Consider the following 23,414-nt stretch of genomic DNA (forward strand, 5'->3'; position numbering starts at 1 on the left):
CGCGAAACCTCTCGAGCCACTCTACATGACGAAGCCTTATACGATGCGGCGATAAACGAATGCAGCCGTGAATCTTTCAAAGGTTGTTTGGAGGAGCTTGAGTAGCGGCGCTACATCTATTTCATATTTCGCGTATTTCGCGGGCTGTGCTTTTTCTCTTTGAGAAAAAGAACAACCAAGCGCACTTCAGTACGAAACAAATGCACGATTCGGAGGTTATTTGAAGTGCCTCACAAATTTGTAATTGTCATGTCTGTGAATCAAGCAATAATTAAACAGTTCACTTATTAAAACCAAATAATTAATACTTTGTGGTCAAAAAAATACTGGCTGTAAGTAAACAGGGCTGTTGCTCCTATGCAGTCGGTATGATTTCTCTAGAGCACTTGGGCTTTTTTTTACAATCTTGGTTCACTTTAATTGGGGCACCCGGTATATGTACGACACATCAGGCACATACGCTCGCTTCTAGTACAAACGTTGGTGCCCGCGAACTTGCCGTACTATTCGGATGCGAGATTAGCAATGAGCATTTTTCAAGTAGGACGCTCATTTACAGTGGCATAAAAAATACAGCTACGTTCTGGGACTGCAACCCACACAAGGAAAAATCGGGAGAACTCAAAACCTCACGGTGAATGTCGACGCATAGTGCGACTAGCATTGAGGCAATACTGTGGCACACCGCATAGACACCTTTTTTACTTCTGTGCTCTCCACTTCAACTTTCTGTTACCGACATTTTCCCTCCCTTCAAGCCCATTGCTACTCTGTCAATGCACGTTGTGGACCTACTTCGTTCGCGCCACTTCTTTCTCCTCAATGGGATGCATTCCATGGCGCCTTTCACACTCCTATGTAGCTCAATTCTGTTCGGCGACGACAAAGCGCGCTGAGAAAAGGCACTGGCGTCGTTTTTGAGTTGCCTGATTTTTGTGTAGTCTTCGCCTTGCCATGGAACGTAGCGCCACATACAATCGAAAGATGCTCACCGGAAAATTTCTTTATAGAAAACTGAAATACTGCAGACGAGACAAGTCCCCTTGCTCTCCCTAATATGAAACAGTTTTAACAGCTGCCCCCCCCCAAGCACCATTATCCTGCTGAAGAATTAGCCGAGTTGTTTACGAAGCGCCGGGTTTAATAAATCAACTTTTTGGTTGGAGACCTGCAGGCGCGACTGCAACCAAAACGTGGATTTATTAAATCCGGCCCCGACCAGAAGAAAATGCTGTCGAAATATCTAACTTCAAGTCGTTTAGTTGCTCTACTCTCTTTTGAGGGATCTGGATGACGTCCTCTGCGGATTGCAAGTTGGCGTTCAATACATATTTGTCGTTCTTACACGATTAAATACTAAAAGAGATCTGTGAACGACGGGTGGACGTGGAATGCAGCCAGGTAGTGTACGGTTCCGGAGGCTGGTACTAACAATGATTACCTTCAGTCTATTGTTATATGGTTGCCTGCTGGATTCTACGGGTTGATCCAAAAGTGTGACAGCCTTGACTGGCCCGCCCGAGGTGTTTTCGCAGCGAAGGACTCTGCTTGAACGTCGAGTGCAGCGGCCAAGAAACGGGCTACCGCCAGTTCAGCACCGCGAAGAACACAGCTATATTTGAGCCTTCTCTTTGGAAGACTGCTGGTAGTGCCTATTTCTGTGTATTTCACACATTTCTGTATTCCTCTGCATTCGCAAATCTATATGTATATTCCATATGTTTCATATACGTGAGTATATCATACACGTGTATGATAGCGAAACAACTAACTTATTATTATACCAGCCTACACAATAAACAAAAAAACATACTAAAGGGAACAGGGTATGCCCTACTTTAGATGAGTGCATATTGGCAGTTGTCAGCCAAGGGTTCTTTATCTTGTATATAATGCGACATGTCTTTAAAGAGGAACCCCTTTGATTTTATCGGCTGGGTCGTTCGCCACGCATGAGACACCACGTGAACACTACCAGAACGTTCCATCAACCAGCCCAGCATGTATTACACACCCCTAATGAACATTCTTTTGAATTTTCCTTTTCTCAAATCGAGCTTTTGGATACTTGAGAACACATTTGAAATTACATGTTTCGTAGTCACGCTAAATTATTGTTACATTTATGAATTTGGTAAAAATGCTGAAAGCCTTACCGCCATTCCGTAATAATTCCTAGGATTATCATAGAATAGGTCGTCGTCTTTGATATTCTTAATGTGCAAATAGAGAATTGCAGAAATGTCCATATGGCGAAGTAAATCCGTACAATTACTGGAGTTGAAGATGTTTCCTTCGGTGAGAATCGGCCACGCATTTATGCCGGATTCATTCAGCACTCCAATCAAAGCATCACGAGTATCTGGAAGTGCTTCAAAGAAAATTATTCAGGGAATCGTAAGAAACAGAAGGAAATTCAAATAAGCCTAATATACCCTACACAGCAAGAGCGTACAGCACTTAGGTTCGTTCGCAATATGTATAAACAAACTGACTCTCCAAATGAACTTGCTGCAATCTCCGGGCTTGAAACAATATCAACAAGGGCAGAGCACGCGTGACTGAAATTCCTCTGTGAGCTACTTCATAACGCGTTAAATATCGGCTCATCAAAGTTTGTTGATGGACCCAAAAGGGGACACAAAAGGGGCATTAAGGAACGAGCACGCGTACACACAAAGTATTCATATCACAGTGACACCTCTAAACACTTTTTCTTACCGCTAGTAGCAAGACAATCGAACTGCCTGGACGCATTCATTACTAACGCTGTCTCATTTCCAATTTTTCGCTTTCAACTAGACGACGCGTTTTAAGCACTAGTGATTTTTTCATTCTTTCGGTTCTAAATAGTAGACAATGTATTGTGATCATGTTTTCCATTTGTTATTGCATGTGATTTATCAAACTTGTTTTACTAATTTGTTGTTTTCCACCTTTTATTACCATAAAATTGTTTTGGTAATTATTGTCTTCGTAGAGCTGCTGTCTTGTTGTGAAACTTAATAAGAGCTACAAAATGAAGGTTGTACAGATCTACGCCCCTACATCCAGTCATGATGACCAGGAAGTCGAAAGCTTCTATGAAGACGTGGAATCGGCGATGGGTAGAGTGAAAACAAAATACTACACTATACTAATGGGCGACTTTAATGCCAAGGTAGGCAAGAAGCAGGCTGGAGACAAGGCAGTGGGGGAATATGGCATAGGCACTAGGAATAGCAGGGGAGAGTTATTAGTAGAGTTTGCGGAGCAGAATAATATGCGAATAATAAATACCTTCTTCCGCAAGCGGGATAGACGAAAGTGGACGTGGATGAGCCCGAACGGCGAGACTAGAAATGAAATAGACTTCATATTCTGCGCTAACCCTGGCATCATACAAGATGTGGACGTGCTCGGCAAGGTGCGCTGCAGTGACCACAGGATGGTAAGAACTCGAATTAGCTTAGATCTCAGGAGGGAACGGAAGAAAGTGGTACATAAGAAGCCGATCAATGTGTTAGCGGTAAGAGGGAAAATAGAGGAATTCCAGATCAAGCTACAGAACAGGCATTCGGCTTTAACTAAGGAAGAGTACCTTAGTGTTGAAGCAATGAACGATAATCTTGTGGGCATCATTAAGGAGTGTGCAATGGAAGTCGGTGGTAACTCCGTTAGGCAGGATACCGGTAAACTATCGCAGGAGACGAAAGATCTGATCAAGAAACGCCAATGTATGAAAGCGTCTAACCCTACAGCTAGAATAGTACTGGCAGAACTTTTGAAGTTAATAAACAAGCGTATAACAGCTGACCAAAGGAAGTATAATATGGATAGAATTGAACATGCTCTCAGGAACGGAGGAAGCCTAAAAGCAGTGAAAAATAAAATAGGAATTGGCAAGAATCAGATGTATGCGTTAAGAGACACAGCCGGCAATATCATTACTAATATGGATGAGATAGTTGAAGTGGCTGAGGAGCTCTATAGAGATTTATACAGTACCAGTGGCACGCACGACGATAATGGAATAGAAAATAGTCTAGAGGAATTCGAATACCCACAGGTAACTTCGCAAGAAGTAAAGAAAGTCTTGGGAGATATGCAAAGGGGGAAGGCAGCTGGGGAGGATCAGGTAACAGCAGATTTGTTGAAGGATGGTGGACAGATTGTTCTAGAGAAACTGGCCCTCCTGTATACGCAGTACCTCATGACCTCGAGCGTACCGGAAACTTGGAAGAACGCTAGCATAATCCTAATCCATAAGAAAGGGGACGCCAAAGACTTGAAAAATTATAGACCGATCAGCTTACTGTCCGTGCCTACAAAGTATTTACTAAGGGAATTGCAAATAGAAACAGCAACACCTTAGACTTCTGTCAAGCAAAGGACCAGGCAGGATTCCGTAAAGGCTACTCAACTATAGACCATATTCACACTATCAATCAGGTGATAGAGAAATGTGCGGAATATACGCACCCCCTATATATGGTTTTCATTGATTAAGAGAAAGCGTTTGATTCTGTCGAAACCTCAGCAGTCATGGAGGCATTACGGAACCAGGGTGTAGACGAGCCGTATGTAAAAATACTGAAAGATATCTATAGCGCCTCTAGAGCCACAGTAGTCCTCCATAAAGAAAGCAACAAAATCCCAATAAAGAAAGGCGTCAGGCAGGGAGATACGATCTCTCCAATGCTATTGACAGCGTGTTTACAGGAGGTATTGAAAGACCTGGATTGAGAAGAATTGGGGATAAAAGTTAATGGAGAATACCTTAGTAACTTGCGATTCGCTGGTGATATTGCCTTGCTTAGTAACTCAGGGGACCAATTGCAATGCATGCTGACTGACCTGGAGAGGCAAAGCAGAAGAGTGGGTCTAAAAATTATTCTGCAGAAAACTAAAGTAATGTTTAACAGTCTCGGAAGAGAACAGCAATTTACAATAGGTAGCGAGGCACTGTAAGTGGTAAGGGTATCTACTTAGGGCAGGTAGTGACGGCGGATCCGGATCATGAGACGGAAATAATCAGAAGAATAAGAATTGGGTGTGGCGCATTTGGCAGGCATTCTCAGATCATGTACAGCAGGTTGCCATTATCTCTCAGGAGAAAAGTGTATAATAGCTGTGTCTTACCAGTACTTACCTACGGGGCAGAAACCTGGAGGCTTACGAAAAGGGTTCTACTCAAATTGAGGACGACGTAACGAGCTATGGAAAGAAGAATGATAGGTGTAACGTTGAGGGATAAGAAAAGAGAAGATTGGGTGATGGAGCAAACGCGAGGTAATGACATCTTAGTTTAAATCAAGAAAAAGAAATGGGCATGGGCGGGACATGTAATGAGGAGGGAAGATACCCGATGGTCATTAAGGGCTACAGACTGGATTCCAAGGGAAGGGAAGCGTAGCAGGGGGCGGCAGAAAGTTAGGTGGGCGGATGAGATTAAGAAGTTTGCAGGGACGACATGGCCACAATTAGTACATGACCGAGGATATTGGAGAAGTATAGGAGAGGCCTTTGCCCTGCAGTGGGCGTAACCAGGCTGATGATGATGATGAGAGCTGCTTTAAACAACGATACTATAGCTGTCAAAAGCTGACGAATGTATTGTCGACCTGCTCAGATCTCAACCAGAGACTGACAGTATCCCATATAAAATATAGCTATGCTGTCTTCATAATTTCGTCTCCAACACAATTACTTAAAAGCTGTAGGTATTCAATTTTCCCACTACGCATTTTGTTTCCAACCTTAGACGAAGACGACTTAAGCCCAGTGAGGGATCGGCTGCGTTCTAATTGGTACAGCGCATTTAACCAGTAGCAGATGCAGGTACTTTTCATAACATCGAGTGAAACGCTGAATAATTGTACAAGATAGTACATAATTTAGAAATTTCAAGAACTTCGCCCGTGTATTGTGTTCTACTATAGAAAACACAGAACATAACAGTTCAACAAATTTTACAACACCAACGCATGGTGCCTTTGAAACAAAAGATGTGATATTTTGTTGTGGTGCATTTGATATAAAAGAACACTTCGTACGGTCACAATGTTTTTAATCCCGGCTGGCATGCATCTTTAAGAAATTAGCAGTCGTATACTGCTGACATCCAAATAGAACTAAAATTTGGTTTGTGTGTATTGAATCTATGCCAAATATTAGTAGTCGACTGATAAAATTTGTACATCGAAATCCATATCTAAAGCAGATTTTTTGGTAATCAGTGGATGAGTTTGTTCGAACATTCTTGCTTGTGAAACCAAATATGTAAAGTGCTCCGCTAGTATATTTTCTATCAAATTTTCCGGTGCCGTATGGCTGATCCTCATGTACACGTAAGCCGAGCACAGGTCTGGCTCGATCAACAGTGACGTAAATTTGCTGGAGTAAGATAAACAGAACATTGAGATTTTTGAAATTGCCATCCTCTCATTAGAAATGCATAATTACCGCAGATGTCCTTATTTAGTTGCGCTATAGGTGCTTGATTAACAAAGCATGTTCATACAGAGTGAACATAACATCGAGACTCCTACAGAAAAAGGCACGTTGAAGATTGACATTTCACATTCCTGCTGACACGGCAGTCTTCTGATTAGAAGGCGCCCCAGGCTGCGCTCTCAATAGTCCGCGTATCTCGCAAACAGTTTGCGACGATACAAAACCGGTCGATCCTTAATGGCATCGCTGGTTCTAGTTTCGTTCCTTACTATTTAGATGCCCTGTTATGGTCACCCAAACCAACCGCCAAGTTCCGCGCCTTGCTATATCGCAGTGCATGTAAGACTTTCTCGCCCACTAAGGTCGAATTGTTGTAAGAGGTGTTAAAAGGACATTAACTTAGCTGAAAAGTTATCTTTTGCTCAGAACCTATTCAGCCGTATTGTTGCCCGTTTTACTGAGCGAAATCCAGTAAAACCATTCTTGGCTTTTAAATCGAAGCTTTCTTTGCCTCTTTCTTCGATTACACTACTGCTGCTTTCCTGCATGTCACAGCGGAGGGGGGGGGGGGCGGAGTGACAGCGTGCATATACATAGAGTTATATGGTAAGGTATCCAAGCCTGGCTGTAGCGTCGCCTGACAGAGGTGACACTACAGCCATTCGGCAAATCTGCTTTTTCTTTTGAATAACGGCAGTCGACTCTCCGTTCTCAACCTATCAAAACGTGTATTACGTACCTCCGCTTAACTGAGCTCCCAACAAAGTTTTCACAAAATATGGATGAAGATGTTTCTCGCCAACTAGTGGGAAATCAGCCGTGAATATTTCGCATTCACATCACAAGAAAACCGTTCATAATTTAACACAGGAAAGAAGTGCTATTGGCAAAATGGCCGCAAAGTTGCTTTTCTCGATGCCAGAGACAAAAACTAGACGCAGAAGTTTTTTTTTTTTTACAGCAACGCACTATAGTGAACTGATATACACTTTAAAGACGTTTTTTCTCAAGTTTTTGTCGCGCAACACCAAATGCCATAGAATAATGTGCGTATTCACGGCCGCGTATGCCTCTATCAGTTGAGCTGCCTAGGCTTCACTCACACTCACAGGTGGCTGCAGAGCCTGCCACTCAGGCAGTTTCATATATAACCTGCTTGCTCTCGACTGTTGTAAATATCTGTAACACCCACCCCCTAACACACACACACAAAACCATTGCGGAAGCTGCAGCGCTTACAAATGTTATAAGACGCCAGAGCCTAGAGGGGAGGCGTTAAAATGAAATATAGAGAGGGAGTAAAGAGTGAAGGTTGGTAGAGCTGAAGGAGTCAGAAAAGCAGTGAATAAATGTCGTGCCATTCTTCCCTTGTGGCCGCTCTTAATGCTTGCGGGGAGCGTGGAAGAGAGAAAAGGCAGCGTAACAAAGCAAGGAAACGATGTTACTAGACACGGCAGCAGTTGTGGAAAAACTGGATAAAACTTCAAAGTAATAGTGCGGTATGTTTCTCTGATTTCTAAACAATAAGAACCATGTAAGTTTGTCAAGTCAGCAAATTCCATCGGGCGTGCTGAGACAGAACCGCATAAAACAGTGCACTATCTAGACGACCCTATGGAAACGGACGCCCATAAAAACAACACATCTCTGGCCACTGCATCAGCTTTGTGGCTATGGTGTTGCTAAATATCGCGAAGTCAATCGTGGCCGCAGCAGACGCATTTCAACACGAGCGAAGCCTTAATCCTTTCATGTACTAATTTTAGGTGGTCAGGCCTAATCCGGAGCTCCCCACTACCGTGTGTCTCCTAATCAGATTGGGGCTTGGCTAGTAAATCCCCATAATTTAGGCAGTTTTACACTTTCGGTGCTATGTGATGCGCCACGTTAGGCAATGGCAGTGCTAACCCTATCGCAGGCTACGAACAATGGTGCACAACAACCCCTGAAGCAAACACGTCGCGCTATGTGTTCTGTGTACTGCATAGACAAACCCAAGTTAACGCATAAGTTAACGTCTACCACCAATTTGAAACTCTCCTATTGCACTAAACACGGATGAACTTAAACATTCGTCGTGAGCATCTCCATAAATTACCGCCAATTAACGGAAACACCACCGAAAGCTTCCCACATGGCATGGGACCCACATCGTTCTTCTTTAAATCCTTTTCATCGGGACGCAAACGTTTACCATGTATTTTCACCCATGACACCTCAGTCATAGCTGAAGCACGCGTAGAGACGACAGACGTCTTCCGCACGTGTCCCCCATTCAGTTGTTTGTTAGCCTTCCTGTAATATGCACACCGTTTGTATCTCCTAAAAATGTCTTCGTTCTGACACAAGCTTTAAAAAGCTGTGGAAGCAGTAGCTCGTGACGACATGAAACCTTCACCACAATACGCTTTATTCCACTTGATCCGAAAGAAATCATAAAATAATTGGTTAATCCGTCATGAACGCGAACCGAACCTGATGCCACTTTCGATACTTTTAGCAAATTCTTCGAACGGAGAATTGCAATGTTCCACAATAGAGCCGTGCACGTTTCGACCTTGCATAGAACGATGGCTGTGTTTGGTGCGAGCCCTGCTGAACATAGCCCAGAATTGAGGATCAGCATAGTGTAGCTACACACTAATTTATAACTTGGAAAAAAAAAACATGATGGGGATCATTCCGCTCCAGCATCCCTTAGGCACTACGTTGGGCTAAGCATAAGAGAAGTTATTTTAGTAAAGTCACGCATCGCTTCCGCTAGAATAATGGGTAGCCAACTAAATTAGACGAAGCGAAAGGAAAAAGTCTCGTATCGAAGTCTGCCCCACTTCATTTCCTTCGAAGCTGCGCGATGTGCGTTTCGTCAACACCGTTGTTCACTTTCAAACATTGCCTCTGTTCTTCGTTGTTCACACAGTTATTGCATCACAGCAGCCATCCGGCCTGTCGACTGTTTCACAGTGGGCGTAATCTTGCAGTTTTGGGTCACCGCCTGGCAGTTATGAAAACAGCCCCACTTGTTTCTCTGCTATCAATGCTACTACCTTTTCGTTCTCTAATATAGTTCGTCATTAGTATTCACTCTGTCGTTGTTTTCAGTGATGAAAGACAGTTGTATTTTGTCGAAGATATTGGCATAGATTATTGCTGCTTGAAGGATTGAATGTAATTAGCTTCACTCGAAGACAGAGGGTATAGCGGGATGACCTTTTAATACATGCACTCTGGCGCAGATCCGATTTGCAGTGTGCACTACACTTACAGTGCCGGCTACGCATTTAAAATATCAGGAAATTTTGAGGGACGTGACCAAAGCTGGTTCCTTTGATGATTTTTTTTCAGAAAAATACGGAAACTTGAAAAGAAGACGACGGCGCATAGAGCTCTGAAGAGTTCAACACATTTACTTCTCTAACGCTGAAAATAATATTATTGTTACATTATTGCATAACGAAAGTCTCACCAGACCTTCCGGATTCAATGTCTAGGCACCATTCCACGCCAAGGCATTGATTTCACATGAAAGCATCAAGACCGACATTTGTACCAATGTGTTTTAAATTCATTTCCGCTTGACGGGTCAACGCTTCGCTGTGCAGTGGACAAAGCCTTCTGGACATTGAAGTTCGGATGCACGTACAGAAGTTTTTGCACTCGAGCCTCTGCGGGCCTGTTGCGTAGGTTGGTGTGCCCAAGTTAAAACTCTGAGCAGTTAAGGTCACATGCCGCAGAAGGGCGAATCTGCTGTACGCGATAGGCGAGGGGGCTCAAGGGTTGGTTGAAGCAAAGTTGTTGCCACCACGAGGATGGATCCAGGTGCTTCGCAGACTCCCAAAGTCCTTCTCTTGAGCAACGTTTGAGCTAACAGGTACTAATAAGTGCCATATATTTTATTTTATCCAAATATTTTCAATAAAACATTCAAGCCTTCATACCTAAGTCGAAGAGAGTAGCATCGAAACAGCAGAATTATGTGGGCAAGCTCTGTTTAAATTTTCAAATTTATCCTGGTTGAAAAAAATAAACAAGACTTTTTCCCGATATTTTCAATGTTTTTTTTCTCTACCGCTTATATCTCTATTGAAGGACATACAGGGAACGCTGTCATTAGTTAACCACTGTCTCTAACTGAAGCTTGAAGTGCACTTGGCACAGCACCAATTCTAATTTTTCATACAGTATTGTTTCTGCACATGTGTAACTGCTTGTACAGGGGAAACGAGACATATTGCTGTTGAGCTGGCTCTAGAGCTTCAAAAACACGTATGTTCTGTTTTGAAAAGATCCTCATACAGTATTGAAACCTGTGAAGTCATACCCTGACCACAGAAATGACGGCTAACATTCGTGTTTTAATGCTTCAATACAGAAAAACATGAATGAAACAAGCCTGTTTATGCGCAATAATGGTTTTAAACATCAGACAATTTGATGTAACGAAACCCACCTCCAAGAAAAAGGTATTTAGCGATGCGTTTGTTACATGCGCATTCATTTCTCAAGTCGAAAATAGAAGAGATTTGTTTATTAGTTTCCTAAACAGCTATGAGTATAGGCCTTTTTTTGGCTTGTGCCTTCGACTGCTTCCCAGCGTCCTTAAAAACTGTGCTCTCGATGGCTCGATAATGTGCAGGCATGCTTCAGGGAACTTTCCTCAACGTTCGCACGCTGTCATGCCAAATAATAAACTTTCCCACCATTATTGACTTGCTTATCCTTCTTGATAAATCTCTTCCAGCTCACCAATCCTACGAGCAAGCCACATGATCGAGAAAAAAACTTCGCGTCTACAGTGAACCTGCCGTAGCCACTGGTCTGTACGAAAAATATTCCTCAACGTCGCCTACGCTACAAGCAAGTGGCTACAGTGGAAGCGAACGCGTCGAGTTTGGTATATACGTTGTGCAGTTTGTTATGAGAGGTATTTTACATGTGTATCGGTCAATAAGATTTACAGGGTGCTTTTGAACGCTACTACCATGTTATGAAATTTAGATAAATATTACTGCACAATTATGAAGCTGTTCATAACATTATTGCACATAAACACCTTTGACTTCGGTGTAGTGTGATGTGATGCAGCCTGTCCTGCATAGTGGGCCTGTGCGCTGCATTCTTTGGGCAAAATATTATGTGAATTCATTGAGGAAAATGAACACATTTATGTAGTCATGATCTCAGCCCTCACGTGATAATCCCACTTACCTAAACACGCATTATACGTGATTGCCATCTTGTCTAATAAGGTTTGTTTAGATTCAGCCAGAGTTGTGTTTCCAAGAATATCTGTAAGAAGAGGTGTATTAGCATTTCCAGTATACATCACCTGCTCATCAACATGGCATCGTCTAACAATGCTTGTTACAGCTGAAGCAAATACTTGCAAGGATAATGAATGCGGAACTATCGCCAACGGAAACCTTAAGATATGCTACTAATTAAACATAGGTTCTGAAACCTGTTTGAAAATTTCAACTTATATGACATAAATATTTCCGCACACGCCGAAACAAGTGCAGCTTATACATATTTACCTCAAGAGATTCAAGACGGCATCCTAATGAGCTCATTTTTTTTTTCTTCAGTAAAGCTTGCTCATCTAAATAATGCATACATGCGCGTTAGGGAAAACACACAGTTTAAAACAGGTGAAGCATTACACTAGTGCAAGGTCCAGTGTGCTACCAAAGATACTGAAAAGCGACAGAAAGTACAGACAACACGCCACTTTCCGCAGCTCAACATTATCATGTTTACCACAAAGGGCCTATCGGTACTTACGATTGTAAGGTAGAAATTGTACTACTTATATTTCTAAGTTATTAAATCCAATATATTCATTTCTCGAACTACACCAAAACAAAAAAGCATAATGTGTATTGCAGGAGTTCACATCTATATTTTATATTCGCAAAGTTAGAAGACGCTGCCGTCTTTGTTGATCAACATTGAGCCTTGATTCAATGGTTTTCTGATGACTGACTGTTTGACAAAAACACACACGAAATTGATTTTTTTTGAAGAATCCATACCAAGTGAATGCACAAATTGCTCATTGAACTACGGCGAGTTTCATACTAGATTCAGGTATTCAACGACGATTAGCACGAGTTCAAAATGCAACAACGACTTACAGCGTAGCTTTTCCAAAACATGTTTATCAATCTCCTGAAAAACATCATAGCTGCCGTTAGGACTTGTCCTTTGATGTTTGCTTTCCCACCCGCTGCAAACGTATGAATAGAAGTCCTGGCAAGGATCAATGGTGGTGTTAAGTGATTCATTTATTAGTTTGGCTGTAAAGTAAGAACATTCATTTAAATATTTACTCAGACGCGTCCTTCGAAATTCTTCTACATCATCATCATCATCATCATCATCATCATCATCCTAGTTACGCCCACTGCAGGGCAAAGGCCTCTCCCATACTTCTCCAACTACCCCGGTCATGTACTAATTGTGGCCATGTTGTCCCTGCAAACATCTTAATGTCATCTGCCCACCTAACTTTCTGCCGCCCCCTGTTACGCTTCCCTTCCCTTGGAAAACAGTCCGTAACCCTTAATGACCATCGGTTATCTTCCCTCCTCCTTACATGTCCGGCCCATGCCCATTTATTTTTCTTGATTTCAACTAAGATGTGATTTAGCCGCGTTTGTTGTCTCACCCAATCTACTCTTTTCTTATCCCTTAACGTTACACCCATCATTCTTCTTTCCATAGCTCGTTGCGTCGTCCTCAATTTCAGCAGAACCCTTTTCGTAAGCCTCCAGGTTTCTGCCCCATATTTGAGTACTGGTAACACACAGCTCTCGTACACTTTCCTTTTGAGGGATAGTGGCAACCTACTGTTCATGATTTGAGAATGCCTGCCAAACGCACCCCAGCCCATTCTTATTCTTCTGGTTATTTCAGTCTCATGATCCGCATCCGTGGTCACTACCTGCCCTAAGTAGATGTATTCCCTTACCACTTCCAGTGCCTCGCTACCTATCGTAAACCGCTGTTCTCTTCCGAGACTGTTAAACATTACTTTAGTTTTCTTCAGATTAATTTTCAGACCCACCCTTCTGCTTTGCCTCTCCAGATCAGTGAGCATGCATTGCAATTCGTCTCCTGAGTTACTAAGCAAGGCAATATCATCAGCGAATCGCAAGTTGCTAAGGTATTCTCCATCAACTTTTATCCGCAATTCTTCCCACTCCAGGTCTCTGAATACCTCCTGTAAACATGCTGTGAATATCATTGGAGAGATCGTATCTCCCTGTCTGACGCCTTTCTTTATTGGTATTTTGTTGCTTTCTTTGTGGTGGACTACGGTGGCTGTGGAGCCGCTACAGATATCTTCCAGTATTTTTACATATCGCTCTTCTACACCCTGATTCCGTAATGCCTCCATGACTGCTGAGGTTTCAACTGAATCAAACGCTTTCTCGTAATCAATGAAAGCTATATATAAGGGTTGGTTATATTCTGCACATTTCTCTATCACTTGATTGATAGTGTGAATATGGTCTATTGTTGAGTAGCCTTTACGGAATCCTGCCTAGTCCTTTGGTTGACAGAAGTCTAAGGTGTTCCTGATTCTATTTGCGATTACCTTAGTAAATACTTTGTAGGCAACGGACAGTAAGCTGATCGGTCTATAATTTTTCAAGTCTTTGGCGTCCCCTTTCTTAAGGATTAGGATTATGTTAGCGTTCTTCCAAGATTCCGGTACGCTCGAGGTTATGAGGCATAACGTATACAGGGTGGCCAGTTTCTCTAGAACAATCTGACCACCGTCCTTCAACAAATCTGCTGTTACCTGATCCTCGCCAGCTGCCTTCCCCCTTTGCATAGCTCCTAAGGCTTTCTTTACTTCTTCTGGCTACCTGTGGGATTTCGAATTCCTCCAGGCTGTTCTCTCTTCCACTATCGTCGTGGGTGCCACTGGTACTGTATAAATCTCTATAGAACTCCTCAGCCACTTGAACTATCTCATATATTAGTAACGATATTGCGGGCTTTGTCTCTTAACGCACACATCTCATTCTTGCCTATTCCTAGTTTCTTCTTCACTGTTTTTAGGCTTCCTCCGTTCCTGAGAGCCTGTTCAATTCTATCCATATTATAGTTCCTGATGTCCGCAGTCTTACGCTTGTTGATTAGCTTAGAAAGTTCCGCCAGTTCTATTCTAGCTGTAGGGTTAGAGGCTTTCATAGATTGGCGTTTCTTGATCAGATCTTTCGTCTCCTGCGATAGCTTACTGGTTTCCTGTCTAACGGCGTTACCACCGACTTCTATTGCGCACTCCTTAATGATGCCCATGAGATTGTCGTTCATTGCTTCGACACTAAGGTCCTCTTCCTGAGTTAAAGCCGAATACCTGTTCTGTAGCTTGATCCGGAATTCCTCTAGTTTCCCTCTTACCGCTAACTCATTGATTGGCTTCTTGTGTACCAGTTTCTTCCGTTCCCTCCTCAAGTCTAGGCTAATTCGACTTCTTACCATCCTATTGTCACTGCAGCGTACCTTGCCGAGCACGTCTACATCTTGTACGATGCCAGGGTTCGCGCAGAGTATGAAGTCGATTTCATTTCTAGTCTCACCGTTCGGGCTCCTCCACGTCCACTTTCGGCTAACCCGCTTGCGGAAAAAGGTATTCATTATCCCCATATTATTCTGTTCTGCAAACTCTACTAATAACTCTCCTCTGCTATTCCTAGAGCCTATGCCATATTCCCCCACTGACTTGTCTCCAGCCTGCTTCTTGCCTACCCTGGCATTGAAGTCGCCTATCAGTATAGTGTATTTTGTTTTGACTTTACCCATCGCCGATTCCACGTCTTCATAAAAGCTTTCGACTTCCTGGTCATCATGACTGCATGTAGGGGCATAGACTTGTACCACCTTCAATTTGTACCTCTTATTATGTTTCACAACAAGACCTGCCACCCTCTCGTTAATGCTATAGAATTCCTGTATGTTACCAGCTATTTCCTGATTAATCAGGAATCCGACTCCTAGTTCTCGTCTCTCCGCTAAGCCCCGGTAGCACAGTACGTGCCCGCTTTTTAGCACTGTATATGCTTCTTTTGTCCTCCTAACCTCACTGAGCCCTATTATATCCCATTTACTACCCTCTAATTCCTCCAATAACACTGCTAGACTCGCCTCACTAGATAACTTTCTAACGTTAAACGTTGCCAGGTTCAGATTCCAATGGCGGCCTGTCCGTCATATGGCGGCCTGTCATGGCGGCCTGTCATATACTTAGTTACAAATGTTGCTGACCCACTGAGTACAAAATGCTTTACACGCGTCTGTGACAAGCCAAGTAAGCTACACCTACAACGATTCAAAACGTCCAGAAAATGCCTTCTTGGCCCGGTCAAGAAGTGTTGTGAAAGACGGGTAAAAGACGCATTTTTGAAGCATTGTATCCCTACATCGACTTAAGCCTAGTGAAGTTTTTGGGCCCATATGTGTGTATATAAAGTATCTGCGAAACGTTGTCTGTACGTGCTTGGGAAACGGTTTGCATGACCCAAACGTATAGAAAGTGCTCGTGCTGATTCCCTTTTGAAGGAATGTATAAATACATTTTGAGGATGTTCTCTGCTTGATACAGTTATCACACATCTATCGCCCAATATGACCACACTTCCTGCAGTCAAATAGAACATGAGTTCAGTTCCGCTATTTTTATTTATTTGTCCAAAGAGGTGAACATCTCCGTATGGGTGGAGGAGGCGCACACATATATGTTGGCCATGGGCTACCGGTTGCAGGGTTTCTCTATATGTGAAGCAATCACAAAGATTGCGGTAAACATGACAGACAGCACACGTACGCGCGACCCAAGGTTTTAAAAATTTAGACATTTAAGCAGTTCTCAGAAGAGAATTATTGCACACCTAAAATCTAAAAAAATCTCTGCAGATCTAACGCAAATACCAAAAGCTATGTGAAGCGAAGCTTTCACGAAGCGGTTAAGAAAACTTTATAATCTTGTTCATTTCGATCCTTCGTCTTTCGCACCATAGACACTGGCGCGCGCATGTATTCCCGCTCATCCACGCAATAAGATATGGCAAACTTTGTATTGCTATAAATATCGTCACAGCTTTTTTATTTTAAATTCACCGGTCGTTACTTGATCGATTGCCCTTCGTGAGTTTGTGCCAGAGCATAGATATCCTGACCATTATCGTCAACATGCGGATACACTTCACGGCCTATTGAAGCGTTTTCCATAACATATACATCGCAACCACAATGAACACGTAGCGATCCTCTCAGAATTATTTGTTGTCGCGATACGTGCCGCCCCGTTTTAGTCGACTCCCTCGTTGTGAGTCTTTGTCATTATGTGCAAATAATTATTCTAATGAACACGCGGACACGCTCTGAGTGATTTTTTTATGTAGGTGTGTGCCACAGCATGTAATTCAGCACATGGACACGCTTCTTGGATGTGTCAGCGTGGATAGATGACCTTGTATGGAAAACGCTGTTGCGCCTATCCCTACTTTTGTCGTTTTAACAGAAAATATGACATTCAGGTAAGGGGAATAAAAGATAATAGAAAAGAGATGTTAGTAAAAACTCAGTCCCCTTCCAACCTGTGAAAAAGGATGACCAGCGAAGCTGTGTATGAGGGCCCCTTAATGGCAAAATGCACTACCATGGCGGGTAGGTCCGGCACTGCAGTATCTTCAGGATGGGCCCATGTATGGGACGAATTCTTAACGCCTGCTTCACCTCCACCCTGAGTCGGCCCCGTATTTCACTATATTCGGCATCGGACCACATATGGGGACGGCTTAACGCCTCCATCAGCTCCGCCGGGGCTCGACCCGGCATTGCACTATCTTCAAAATTTTTTTTCTACATGTGGACACGTAATTTTCGGTAGACCTTAATAGCTTCGCTATAAAAAAGGAAACAAGAGCAAAAACGAAAACGGAAAACGGGAAATATGGCACCGTTTAAAGTTGGTTACCAAGACTACTTCTTTTCAAGAATTGAAACAATCTTTTTACAGCCTTCAGTGCTGAGGATGGCCTCGCCAGTGTCCCAGCCCTTTCCTCCGACAAAGGGCGTTTGTCAAGACTAACACTTTTGAAAATTATTTTCTTGGCGCACTGAAGCGGGGACAATCACAAAGTGGGCGATTGTTTTCTAGGACGTACGGTCATCGCATGTAAGGCTGTTGGAGAATCCGATCCAAAATTAGTAAGCAATCGTGAACGCCACGCCTACCCACAAGTCGCACAGAAGCGTCTGCTCGGCTGTAGATATAGTCCTGATGGAACACGTAGCCGTAGATTCAGATCCAAGTTGTCAAGACAACCGTTAATAAATTCCGTGAAGTTCGACTGTGCAAGCGTAAGTTCACGTGCGAGCCAACGAATGCCTGTAGCAGCATCTGTTCTGGAAATGGCATACGAGGTCTGTTGGAAAAGTAACCGCCCTTTCGCCGAAGAAAAAAAGACTGGCATAACTGGAGCGTTGGAAACCTAGTTGCCCTCAAAGTAGTCTCCTTTAGAGTCTACACACTTCTTCCAGCGGTGCTGCCATTGTTGGAAGCATTCCGAGAAGGCCTCTTTCGGAATATAGTTAAGCTCAGCTGTCGTTGCAGCCATATTGTCCTCTCTTGTCTGAAATCGCGCTCCTTTCAATGGCCTGTTTATTTTGGGAAACACCCAGAAGTGGCGGGGGCCATATCAGGAGAGTAAGGAGCCTGTTTAACTACAGAAGTCTGTTTTTTCGCCAAAAAAGTCTGAATCAAGTGCGAGTAATGCAGAGGAGCATTGTCGTGGTGGATGCGCCAATTTCCTGTTCACCACAACTCCGGTCTCTTGTGCCGCACAGCATCACGTAGGCGATGGAGGACATACCTGTAGGACTCCTTGGTAATTGTTTGACCCAGTGTTGCGTACTCGTGGTGTACCACACTGCGAGAGTCAAAGAAAGCAGTCAGCATCACTTTTAGGTTGCTGCGCACTTGGCGAGCCTTCCTTGGTCATGGTGATGTGGAATGCTTCCGCTGTGACGACTGGGATTTGGTTTCCGGGTGGTACTCGTACAGCCAAGACTCGTCACCAGTGATTATGGTGTTCATGAAGTCGAAGTCACTGTTTGTGGAATACAGCATGTCCTTTGAGACTTCAACACGAAGTTGCTTTTGCTCCACCGTGAGCAGCTTCGGCACGAATTTCACGGCAACCCTCTTCATGGCCAAATCTTCGGTCATAATGGAACGTGCAGAGAAAGTGCTGATGCCAACCTCTTCCGCAATTTCTCAGATAGTCACACGACGGTCCCCACATCACCACAGCGTTCACTTCGGCCACGACTTGGTCATTTCTGGATGTTGATGGCCGACCGGAGCGTGGCTCACTCTCCACCGATGTGCGGCCGTCTTTAAACAGGTTGTACCACCCCTTAATCTGTTTGCTGCTCATAGCATCGTCACCTAAAGCCGTCTGAATCTTCCGAATGGTTTCCACTTTGCTGTCGCCCAGCTTCTGGGAAAATTTACTGCAGCAGTTTTCCTCCAGTCGCTCCGCTATTTTGCTTGCAATAAAAAACCAACGTGAGCACTGCGCGCTACCTCACTCAAACGCTGCGTCTCAGCGACTGACGCTGTCGGCAAGCGGGAGAAAATTCCCGCATGCGCGCGAAGGTTCAAGGTCAGCTGATGCAAGCACGCTTGTTTCATATCCATCACGTGTTTGCAAAAAAAATGAAGTCGGGTACTTTTCTAACAGACCTCGTAGCCACACAGTGGCGGCCATCATGAGCAGATCGGGCGACCTTACGTGCATATTCGTGTTCGCAGATACCGCAATGCCCCGGTATCCACGGAAAAACTATGTTGTGTCTTGTTGTCTATTCCTTGGTGATGAAGTCTTATGTCAGCGACTGATTGCTCATTCGGTCTAAGGCGAAATGGTGAGATAATGCACCAGATAGCGGCCTTGGAGTCGGACAATATTGACCACGTCTGTGAAGGTTCTTCAATTGCGAATTCTAGAACAGCACGGAGCGAGGCAAGCACTGCAGCTATCGATGATGTAAAATGCGATGTCTTGAATAATATGGTGACGCACTTCGCGAGAGTAGCTACAGCTCCTGCTGACCTTGCAGAAGAAACTGAACCGTCTCCGTAAATGTGAAGGCGTCCGCTGTGTTTTTCTTATGCAGGAGCAGTAGTAAGGCTTGTTATTGAGCTAAGATTCACGATTTGGTTTTCTTTTGGATTCCAGGAATGATTAGGAGAGCTTCGAGGTGATTGAGGCACCACAACGGCAACGGTGGTCTTGCTGGAGGCGTGAAGTTCGAGGGAAGCTCTGAACTATGCGAAGCAATAATATCAGTGTATGCACAGTGTGGCCGAGGAGCAGAAAATTAAGTGAGGTGGTGTGACGGAATCTTGTCGAAATGCCTGATGTGCATTCTTAAGGCATTGAAGTGAATTTATCTTGTGATTCGGTGGTCACGCGCGTTGACGGCAGTCGCTGCTGAAGATGCACATCTTGGAGGGCCATGGCGTACTCTTAGTACGTGAGGTTGAATCGACTGGAGGACGTGCATGCTTGTTCTTCGGGTCCTGGCCAGCACAGGTAAGCCATAGTGCATGAATCCGAGCAAAGTACTGTATAAAGTTGAAGCATCGTTCGCACATATGCCCCCGTGATTACGTGATTTTCCCGCAAGAAATCTTAGCATATGGGTGATCATGGCCAGTTTCTTTTTCATGTAGGCACCGTGAGGACTCAAAGACTGGTCGCGATCTATAATTATTCCCAGGTAGCAGTGGGCCTTCTGACAACTAAGAACCTGCCCATTGATTTTAATCGCGTATGAGGCCATCACCTTGCGCGTGAGGGCAACCAGCGAGCTCTTCTCAGATGACAGCTCCAGAACTCGACCTTGAAGATAATTTGACGTCAGCGCAGCCGCTCTTTGAAGCCTGGCACGTACGTGTATATGCCTCACCACTGATGCTCAGATGCAGATGTCATCTTTGTATATTGACAGATGCACGGACTGGAAAGTACATCAGCAAGATCGGTGAGCGCAAGGTTAAAGACAGTGGGGCTCAGCACTCCACCTTGAGGCACACCGCGACAAGTACAATGGTGGGTTGTTGTATCAGCTTCTGTTTGTATAAAGTTCAGCCCTTGAAACAACATTAAATTCATTGGTACACACGGCCCCCCAATCAAATGTTCCCCAATGTATCCTGAATACCTCCATGCGGTAGGTTGTCGTATGCGGCTGTCACGTGCAAGATCATCGCCGCAGGTAATCTCTTTAGGCTTTTTTGTTGCTGTACAGAGGAGACAAAGTCAATTACGTTGCCTATGGATGACAGTCCACGCCGAAAGCCGGTCATAGCGTCACAGTATATCTGGTTATGATACAGGTACCACTCTAGGCGAGTCAGTACCATTCTCTCCATAACATTTCGAAAACAGCTGGCAAGGGCGATATGGTCATCAGAGGCTAGGTCCAGGGGATATTCACCTGATTTGAGCAGAGGAACGAGGCGGCTGTACTTCCACGAGGGAGAAACCAATCCGTTACAACACGAGTTATTGTATATGGTTAGAAGGACACGCCAAACTATTTGACTGAGCTTAACCAGGGCCATGTAAGTGACACCACCATGTCCACGTGATGAGGAATGCTTGTATGCCACCAAGCTCATTTGCACAGAACAGATTGTCCATCCAGGAATTTCTTGACATCGGCGTGTTTTCTAGATTACTTGACGTAAACGCGGACCCCTTACAGGCAGCCCTCACGCAGAAGCCTTCTGCTACTTCAATTTCGCAAAGAAGTTGGTGGATAGTAAGGCACTTGAAGGGGAGATGCTGATGTGCCAATGTTCGTTGTATGCGGACAATTCTCCATATTTGAGTTATAGGCTTGTGTGGATTGAACGACTTACATAAAGATTTCCATCTTATAGAATGGAGTGCATTGATTCGACGCTGAATCTTCTGCGGACGTCTAGCCTCCCTCAAGTCATAGACGGGTTTTGTGCGCCTATACCGTCGTTCAGCACGACGACGGATTCCTCGAAACCGCTGCAATTCGGCTTCATATTCGCAAAACTGTGATGAAGGTGCAAAATTACCAGAAGCGCTATCAGTAGAAAGCTTTATTATGCCGTCTAAGTTTTCAAGAGAACAATCTTCATTTTCCTGACACCGCTTGCCTGTGACTCTACTTTGACCATTTGTTGCATGAAGAAATGGTGATGTCTGACTTTCCCAGACCCTTGATCTTTATATAGGTGGGAATATGGTCACTTCTTTGGGTGTCATTGTCTGCAAACCCCTGTACTTTGTTACTTAGGCTGCGTGATACAAACGTTAGGTCGAGGCAGCTGCCATATGTCAGTCTGCGCAAGAGTGTAGGACTGCTCTAGTTTACACAACAGTTCATGATCTCACGCAAAGGAGGAAACTCGACTTGCCCGACGATCCACCTCCTGGCTTCCCCGTTGGTGGGGATGAGCGTTGAATGTCGCCGGTACTGACCCACGGTACAGGTGTCGCTGATAATATAGCGCTTAATCTCGCAGTGGTCAAAACGGCTTGTAGGTGAAATATACACACCTACTAGCATGCAAATGAGGCTACTTCATTTTACTGTCATGGACACATATTGGTTGTTATCATCAGGTGTTACTGGATGCTCAATATAGGCAAGCTTGCACCTTAAATAAACTATGACTTTACTATGGTCATTCAAGGTAGCAGACTTGAAAGCTTCATATCTAGATAATCACATCGCATTTTGAAGGCGTGGTTCGCAAATGACGATAATGGGGAACTTATTCTTAAATACAAGAGGCCGAATATCCAAAATGCAAGATTTAAGGCCTCGGGAATTCCATTGCAAAATCGAAGCTTGTCTTACTTCTTTGCGGAAGAGCTGCAGAGGAGGAGCAATGGTGCTTCTGCAGACTTGGTAGCACTGGGTTTAGAGCATCCAATATTTGAAGTCCACTATGAGCAGCCGGAGTGCGAACGTGAGTTAGGAGTACTCGAAAGGTATTCATGAGGTTTTTTTTATGTCATTCAAAGCTTCAATGATGCACATTAGCTCTTATCGCCAAACCAATAAGGATTTGCCTCCGGGCCAGGCCGGGAGGCAAGTCCGGGTGAAGCCCGTAGCAATAAATACTGCTTCAGTTCAAGGTTAGCGTTTCATAAGCAGATTTTCTGTATAATGCTCTTGGAAACAGCGAATTAGCATGCGCATTATATTTAAACGTATCGAAAGATCTTAATTCAGCGAACCGTGATGTTTTACTTTGCAAGCTTCATAGGTATGGCTTCCCCGTACCTTTCCTGTCTTTCTTTGAAAATTATTTGCACAGTCGAACTCATGTTGTAGTAATCGGAAATATTAAACGTAAGCCCACAGAGTTGTCTAGTGGAGTTACTCAGGGATTGATTTTAGCACCCTTTTTATTTAACTTATATGTCAACGATCTTACAGAAACCATTCTTCATTTCCGGGGTTTCAGTACACTTATGATACGCTTCTTGTATTTCGCCATTTTAACTATGATCAAGCCGTGGGTGAGCTATAAATGAATGCATTCCTGAAACGCATTCCTGCCGTAATTCCTTTGTTTCTTCATGCGCTTCGGCGTAACAATTGTCCCTGCTCTCCTATTCCATACATTTCAAGTGTCAAATATCTGTGTGTTCATTTCGATTCCAGCATGTCTTGGGACAGTCATTTCGCTAACGTAGCGTGTCTGCTATAATCTGTCAAATCGTTATGCCCAATTTATATATGGAAAATGATAGCTCATGCATTAGAATACAGTGTACTGTGTTACGAAGGTCGTTTCTTTTTTACTTGTGTGCTGGGTTTTGGCGCAAAAACGTTGGTTGCTTACTAACACCTACAATTTATACCGTGATGTATGGTGTTCCAATTCCCAATCGTTCTAGTCT

At 43.8% G+C, this 23,414-nt stretch overlaps 1 protein-coding gene across 1 annotated transcript in view; it reads right to left on the reverse strand.

Annotated features, from left to right (window-relative positions):
• LOC142559246 (uncharacterized) overlaps positions 1-23,414 on the reverse strand; it is a 68,626-nt gene that overhangs the window by 32,191 nt on the left and 13,021 nt on the right. Inside the window, exons 4-6 of the mRNA XM_075670874.1 lie at positions 12,573-12,734; positions 11,644-11,724; positions 2,157-2,371 (exon numbers count right to left, since the gene is read on the reverse strand). Coding sequence (XP_075526989.1) covers positions 2,157-2,371; positions 11,644-11,724; positions 12,573-12,734 — 458 coding nt within the window. The remainder of the gene's footprint in view (positions 1-2,156; positions 2,372-11,643; positions 11,725-12,572; positions 12,735-23,414) is intronic.

This window comes from Dermacentor variabilis, chromosome 10 (genome assembly GCF_050947875.1).
Source record: "Dermacentor variabilis isolate Ectoservices chromosome 10, ASM5094787v1, whole genome shotgun sequence".
Classification (NCBI taxonomy): Eukaryota; Metazoa; Arthropoda; class Arachnida; order Ixodida; family Ixodidae; genus Dermacentor; species Dermacentor variabilis.